Here is a 7,848-nt window from a genome sequence, read left to right as displayed (position 1 = left end):
TGTATACCTTTATGTGAAAAAAAGGAAAATATAAAAAAATATATATTATAGTGAACTTCCATTTAATTCTCACATCAGTCATTTAAGTAGGTATTGAGACAAAGGTTAAGTAACTTACTCAAGATCCCAAAGCTATTTATATATGTGCATTGGGGAAAAACTAAGAATTCACCAGATATTTCATTGTTATCTCTGTGGTGATATTTGGGGTGATCTTTAGGTTCTTTATAATTTTGTGTATTTTTCAAATTGTCCATAATGTATGTTATTTTTATAATTAGAAAAAGCAATAAATGTTGTTACTGTTATTGATAATAAAAAATCTACAACAGAAACATAATTCTAAGCTGGTTGATTAACGTATAACTCACAAATATGTATGCATTTTACCCTGAGACTTTCTATTGTAATAACTCATGCCTGTAACAAAGAAATGGCTTGAAATTGCTGTGAATGGGATTAGTGAGCAGTATCATGCAAAAAATGGAAGGGGATGACTCAGTCTCAGAATAATGCTCGTTGTAGGAGAATCGCTACTCCCTTTCTATAGAGCGTGGCTATAGGGTTAAGCCTCAGACTGACCTGTTGGCAAAGCCACAAACAAGTCCCAGCTTAGAGGGCACAGCCCTCTTAGCATAATTAGGCTTGACCTTATGATGCTCCCTAGATCTTATCTGGGTAGCTAATGGGCTATGGGAGGTGCAGCAAGTGCTGCCAAAACTAGTGAAACTCACAAGAACATTGTAACTATGGTAACCACTACCTTGTTTACCTCTGACTATAAAATAAAGGCTCAGCTTGCTGTCTGGATCTCTCTCTGTGGCCTCAGCCAGGCATAGGAAGATCCACCTAGACCCAGCTTATTCTCTTTGTCTTTTCTATATCCTTCGCCACCCTCCCTCAAGCTTGCGGAACCCTTGGCCGAACTGGCTCAGCACACCTTTCTTCGAGCTTTTTAACTTTTCTAAAGGTAGAATTGCTACCTAGCATATGGAGAGACAGATTTTAGAAGATTACAGGATTCCTAAAAAGATTTGAGAATTTTCTATCAATCTACGTTTTCCAGCTATTTTTGTTCTTTTACTGTGTCTCCACCTAAAAGATTGTTTCATGGCTTTAAAGAAGTTTGAGATTCCTTAAAAATTATCTGGTACCTTATTGTTATGTAACAAAGCCCACCTCTTTCTCAACTCTCTTTTCCTTTGTGTCCTTAGGTGCTGATATCCATGGCTTCAGCGCTCCTGTTACTTCTGAGTTCACATTAGGAAATTTAGTAGATGAAATGCAGAGGAGTGAGAAGCCCCTGGTGGCAGCAATCCAAGGCATGGCTTTAGGAGGCGGTCTAGAGCTGGCCCTGGGCTGCCACTATAGGATTGCCCATGCAGAGGTAACAGCTGGGTTCCATGCGGGACTTGGTATGTGGGGTTTTTCTTTAGGGCAAGTTCTAAATATAGTTATAAGCATCCAAGGTGATCATTTTAAATAGTTAGCTTACTGGTTGACAAATCTTAGGCTTTTCTAGCATGGATGCTCAGCTATTGTGCACCAGTTCAGTGATAACTGATTGTTAAAATCTTGAAATACTCGAACCACAGAGCACCCGGCCAGGGCTCTTTGACCACTTTTAAATGACTAGAAGTGGCATATGATAAGGACTGAAGGTCACCCTCCTAACAGGATTGAGGTTGCTGACTCTATTCTCCTCCTTCTCCTCCTCTTCCTCCTCCTCTTTCTTCTCCTCCTCCTCCTTTTAAATTTACTCATTTAAAGTGTACAATCCAATGGTATATTACTATATTCATAGAGTTGTGCAACCATTACCAAAGTTTATTTTATTTATTTATTTATTTATTTTTCTTAATCCTCACCCAAGGATATTTTTCCATTGATTTTTAGAAAGAGTGGAAGAGAGAGGGAAAGACAGAGAGAAACATTGATGTGAAAGAAACACGTCGATTGGTTGCCTCCTGTATGCGCCCCGACCAGGGCCTGGGCCGGGGAGGAGTCTGCAACCAAGGTACGTGCCCTTGACCAGAATCGAACCCGGGACCCTTCAGTCCACAGGCCGATGCTCTATCCACTGAGCCAAACCAGACGGGGCCCCAAGCTGATTTTAGAACATTTCATTACCATAAAAAGAAACTTCATTTAGGAGCAGTCCTCCATCTTCCTTCTCCCCCAGCCCTAAGCAACCACAAATTTACTTTCTGTCTTTATGGATTAGCCTATTCCAGACATTTAATATAAATGGATTATACAATATGTTGTTTTTATGACTGTCTTCTTTCACTTAGCCTAATGTTTTCAAGGTTCACTCATGTTGTAGCCTGTACCAGTACTTATTCCTTTCTGTGGCTGAACAATATTCCCTTGTATGCATATCCGCATTTTGTTTATTAATTCATCAGTTGATAGACATTTGGGTTTTCCTACTCTCTTAGCCTTAATGAGCACTGTGGAAATTTGCATACAAGTTTTTCTGTAGACATGCTTTCATTTCATGTTTCAAATGTAGCTCTTTTTTTGAGAATGTCTATTTAGATCCTTTGCCCATTTTTAATTGGATTATTTGTCTTTTTATTATTGAGTTGTAAAACTTCTTTATATAGTCTAGATATACAATTAAAAAAAACGTTCTCTCCCATTCTGTGGATGTCTTTTTACTTTATTGGCTGATTGGATCTTTCAGGACTCTATAAAGCTGTTTCTGGAGACTATTATTTTTGTTGACCAAGACAGGTCATAACAGAGTCAGAAAAAAAATGTGTAAGATGCTAAGGATGTGTTTCAACATAAAGACTTAGGGGACAACACAGCTCTTTTTATGCTGTTAATTAAATTAAGCGAGAGGGCATGCAGTAATTTGCCTTGTAGCAACTCTTGCTGAATTCTATGAAACAATGTTTTTGAGAGTTTGGGAAATCCAGGGGAATGCTCATCTTTACCCTCTATGTCATCTCATTCGATTGACTGTCATGCCTTTAAACTTTGATAGGCTCAAGTTGGCTTCCCAGAAGTCAAATTAGGACTTCTTCCTGGTGCAAGAGGATCCCAGCTTCTCCCCAGGCTCATTGGAGTTCCTGCTGCCCTTGATTTAATTACCTCAGGTCAGTATAAATCCTGCCAGCAGTTGTCTAGGTCAATATGGGGAACTGGAATAGGATTTAGAAAAATCTTGGCTTCACCATTCCATACCTATGTGATCTTAAGAGGATACTTCAACTTTTTTTTAACTGTCAATGATCTCACCTATAAAATGGAAAGAATACCTTCTCTGACAGCTTCATAAATGCTACCTTGAAGATCAAATGTGAGTGTCTTCTAAATTAAATATATACAAACTGCTAATCACATTGAGGTATTTTTTTTTCATGGTTATGTCCTCTTTCTTTTTTAAAAAGAATTCTTTATTGTTGAAAGTATTACTTATGTCTCCTTTTCCCCCCATTGATCTCTCCCTGGCCGCTCCCCGCCTCCCCTGCCCCCAACACCCTACCCCTCTACTGTCTGTGTCTTTTGGTTACGCTTATATGCATGCTGGCTCTATTCTAGTTCCTCAGTTTATGTTCTTCATTATATTCCACAAATGAGTGAGATCATGTGATATCTTTCTCCGACTGGCTTATTTCACGCAGCATAATGCTCTCCAGGTCCATCCATGCTGTTTCGAATGGTAAGAGTTCTTTTCTTTTTTACAGGAGTGTAGTGTTCCATTGTGTAGCTGTACCACAGTTTTTTTAATCCACTTAATGAGGGTTTTTTTTAAAATATATACATTTTTTATTGATTTCAGAGAGGAAGGAAGAAAGAGGGATAGAAACATCATTGCTGAGAGAGAATCATTGATTGGCTGCCTCCTGCACACCCCCTACTGGGGATTGAGCCCATTACCTTGGCAGTTGCCCTTGACCAGAGCCAAACCTGGGACCCTTCAGTCCACAGGCTGATGCTCTATCCACTGAACCAAATCAGCTAGGGCAATGAGGTTTTTATTATAGTTCCAGTGTCTACTCATAGACACTTTTGTTCACATAGGGTATATTATATTCAGATCTAATTTATAAATTCTATTATAAACTGGAACTAAACCAGAATTTTCCAGGAAAGATTTCAAGTTTTGGTGTGGAAATGACTGAATTTTTCATATCCCAAGAATTAATATAAATTTGTTCTCTTTTAATAGGGAATGTAGATATTGAAACACTGGAAAACATTTAGAGACCCTAAATTTATACAATACCATAAGATGCATAAAGATATTTTCAGTTGAGATAAGGTTGGAAGAAAGAACATATACAACTATTTACTCTAAACAGGTATAAATAATTATGAGACCTTGGGTCAGTCACTTTGCCTTTTTGTGCCATAGTTTTCTTATTAATGTGGGTAATAATAGTATCTGCCATCTTTACAGTGTGGTAAAGATAAGTTAATACAATGTGCTTAGAACAGTCCTAGACATGGTAATGACTTCATAAGTTTCAGCTATATATTATTATTCTCCTATCTGTCTTCTTAGTTAAGAGGAGATTTTTAGTAAAAATAAGATGAGGGGCAATAAAAAATAAGATGAGGATATTGGTAATAGACTTCAAGAAAGTGTTTTAGAATCAAAGACCTGAGTTCTACTACAGTCAAACAATATGCCTTTATACAAGTTAAATTTTATTCATTCATCCAGCAACTATTATTAATCTTCTCTCATATGGCAGGCCTTATTATAGTCATTAAGCCTGTAGCAGTGAATCAATGCAACAAATATTTCTGCCTTCATGGAGATTATATGGAGAAAACAATGACAGTCACCATCTATATACATAAAAGCCAAGCAACCAGAATGCTGGAACAACTGGAATGACCAGAACGACTGGTTGCTATGATGCCCCTCCCTGCAGTCGGCCCTCCCAACCTTCTACGCCCCCTCCTCCCAGCCAGCCCAGCCCCTGATCAGCCCCCGGCACCCTGATTGGGAGCGGGGCCTGCCGGTCTGGTAGACAAGCAAGTGGAGATGTCAAGTAGACAGTTGAATAGACTGGCCTGGATTTAGGAGTGAGGTCTTCTGAACTCTCAGCCTCCATTTTCTCATCAGTAAAACAAAGCAATTCGAGGAACAATGAAGTTACATGACATGCTTCTGTCACATAGAAGATTTTTCTAAATGGTAACTGTGGGGAGCAGAATAATAACCCCCCAAAGATGCTCATGTCCTAATCCCCAGAACCTGTGAATATGTTACCTTACATTAAAAAGGTACTAATGTAGCCCGGCCAGCGTAGCTCAGTGGTTGAGCATGAACCTATGAAACAGGAAGTTAGGGTTCAGTTCCCAGTCAGGGCACATGCCCAGGTTGTGGGCTCGATCCCCAGCGTGAGGTGTGCAGGAGGCAGTGGATCAGTGATTCTCATCATTGATGTTTTCTATCTCTTTCTCCCTCTCCCTTCTTCTCTAAAATCAATAAAAATACATACTTTTTAAAAAAGGTACTAATGTGATTGAATTAAGGATCTTCAGTGGGAGATTAGTTTGTATTTCCAGGTGGGTGGAATTTATCACAAGAATCCATAGAAGAGGGAGGCAAGAGGTCAGAGAGGAGAGCAGATACTACACGGATACCTTTGTAGATGGAGGAAAGGGCCGCAAGCCAAGAAGTGTAGGCAGCCTCTAGAGCAGTGGTTCTCAACCTTCCTAATGCTGCGACCCTTTAATACAGTTCCTCATATTGTGCTGACCCCCAACCATAAAATTATTTTAGTTGCTACTTCATAACTGTAATTTGCTACTGTTATGAATCATAATGTAAATATCTGATATGCAGGATGTATTTTCATGGTTACAAATTGAACATAATTAAAGCATAGTGATTAATCACAAAAACAATATGTAATTATATATGTGTTTTCTGGTGGTCTTAGGCAACCCCTGTGGAAGGGTCGTTCGACCCCTAAAGGGGTCGCGACCCACAGGTTGAGAATCGCTGCTCTAGAGGCTGGAAAGGACAAGAAAGCGATTCTTCCTTAAAGCCTCCAGAAGGAACGCAGTTCATTCTGCTGAGCTCTTTTAGACTTCTGCCGTCCTAAACTAAGATCACACATGTGTGTTGTCTGCCGATGCTATGTGTTTGTGGTAATCTGTTATAGCAGCAATAGGAAACCCGTACAGTAGCTGTTAATAATGATGATACTAAGAATCTTCCTTGTGGTTTGGAAAGTTGTTTTTACCAAGCAAGGTTGTTAAAAATAATTGTCAGTAAAAGGTAAAGATTCCTTACTGATGGAGGGGAAAAAACACCTACAAGTGTTGCAGGAGCTGATCCCATACAAAATTAATAAGCAAACAGATTTGGATTAAATTAATAAGTAAACGTATTCTGATCTTCTGAAATCCATAAGAGAGGTAATTCTGGAAAGTGGATCAATGGCAGCACCAACTATTGCTTCTCCACAAGTCCCTTAAAGTGCCAGCTGAAAACGACCGCATCTTTAGCAGTGATCACAAAAGATGTGCTTGAACACATTGCAGGTCATTCCCTGATGTTCTCTGCCCAATCAGGTGACAAGAACTGCAGTGCCCAGTTCTTTCTGCTTTTACTTTCTAGGTCAAGTCCTCCTTGTTCACGGAACAGCACAGAAAGCCAACCCTCTCTTAGAGCTGATCCCCATCCCTGATGGAATTCTTTGTGATCATTCATGGTACGGGGATGCCCCCAGATCTCTAGACTTTGATGAGACTCCTCTTATTCTCTAGAACACCCGGGGAGTGCACTTTTATCCTCTCTGCCTTTAGGTATAGGTGAGGTTTCTCTATATTTTAACAAGGTGTTGAGGGTAAGTTTTAACACCGAGGGCTCCTAGGCAGCAATAGTAAGTATCAGCAAATTTCATTTCATGATCAAAACAAAAGAACCAGACAAACCGAAATCTCAAAACTAAACCCCAAATCTAAAGCCTATGGAAATATTGTGACATAAAAATGAAGCATAAATGTGAGCCTGCTGAAACAGATTTTAAAAAATAAGAATTTTAGAAAATTCACATTATTATAAAATAAGAAAGAAAATAGTTTATTAAACAGGAATACCCTGTTTAAACATTAGCCACAATTATTTTATTTTGAAGCAACAAAAACAGATGTTATAGAACAGACAACAGAATCAGCAAAATGGAGGATAAATAGAGACACATTTATAGAATTCAGAAGAATTTAACAAAAAGATACATAAAATGTAAATGAAGGTAGAAGACATGGGAGGTATGTAATTTGAGGTCTGTTATGAATAATAAGAGCTCCCAAAGCGTGAAGCATGAAGGTGAGAAATAACCAAAGGAAAAAATAGAAGAATTTTTTCAGGAACTAGAATCAGAGATTGTATTTTAGCAAGCACACCATTTTCTTGGAAAAACTGATGAAGCAATATCAATGCCTGATACATTTTGGTATAGATTTTAAACTTCCAGGAAATAGAATCATGCAGCCTTCCCAAGGATAAGAACAAAATGCAACAAAAGGCTACTTTCAAAATAACTTCAATCACTCCATCAACAGATAAATGATAAATGTATGGAACATTCATGTATTAAGACGGTCTGCAGTCTTTAAATGATCGTCTAAATTAAGAGTTCTTAAAGTGTGATTCAGGGACTGCTGAGACCACTATGAAGTCAGAACTATTTTCATAGTCATAGGCCATTACTTGCCTTTTCTACACTCATTCTCTCCCATGTGTACGGTGGAATTTTTCAGAGCTTATTGTATGCCATCTGACATCAGAACAAATTGAATGCAGAAGTAGATATGAGAACTCAGTGGTCTTCCATTAAGCCATACATGAAAGAAATCTGCAAAGATATA

The 7,848-nt window shown here is 38.6% G+C and overlaps 1 protein-coding gene across 2 annotated transcripts in view; it reads left to right on the top strand.

Annotated features, from left to right (window-relative positions):
- Positions 1 to 7,848, top strand: part of EHHADH (enoyl-CoA, hydratase/3-hydroxyacyl CoA dehydrogenase) — a 40,571-nt gene that overhangs the window by 9,082 nt on the left and 23,641 nt on the right. The window contains exons 3-4 of one of the 2 annotated variants that reach the window (XM_006773645.1): positions 1,215 to 1,387; positions 2,996 to 3,107. In XM_006773645.1, coding sequence (XP_006773708.1) covers positions 1,215 to 1,387; positions 2,996 to 3,107 — 285 coding nt within the window. The remainder of the gene's footprint in view (positions 1 to 1,214; positions 1,388 to 2,995; positions 3,108 to 7,848) is intronic. The other variant, XM_015570427.1, reaches the window with a different exon arrangement.

The sequence above is a fragment of the Myotis davidii genome, unplaced genomic scaffold (genome assembly GCF_000327345.1).
Source record: "Myotis davidii unplaced genomic scaffold, ASM32734v1 scaffold27, whole genome shotgun sequence".
Classification (NCBI taxonomy): Eukaryota; Metazoa; Chordata; class Mammalia; order Chiroptera; family Vespertilionidae; genus Myotis; species Myotis davidii.
The sequence above is the reverse complement of the archived record's forward strand: the minus strand, read 5'-3'. Positions and strand labels throughout refer to the sequence as shown.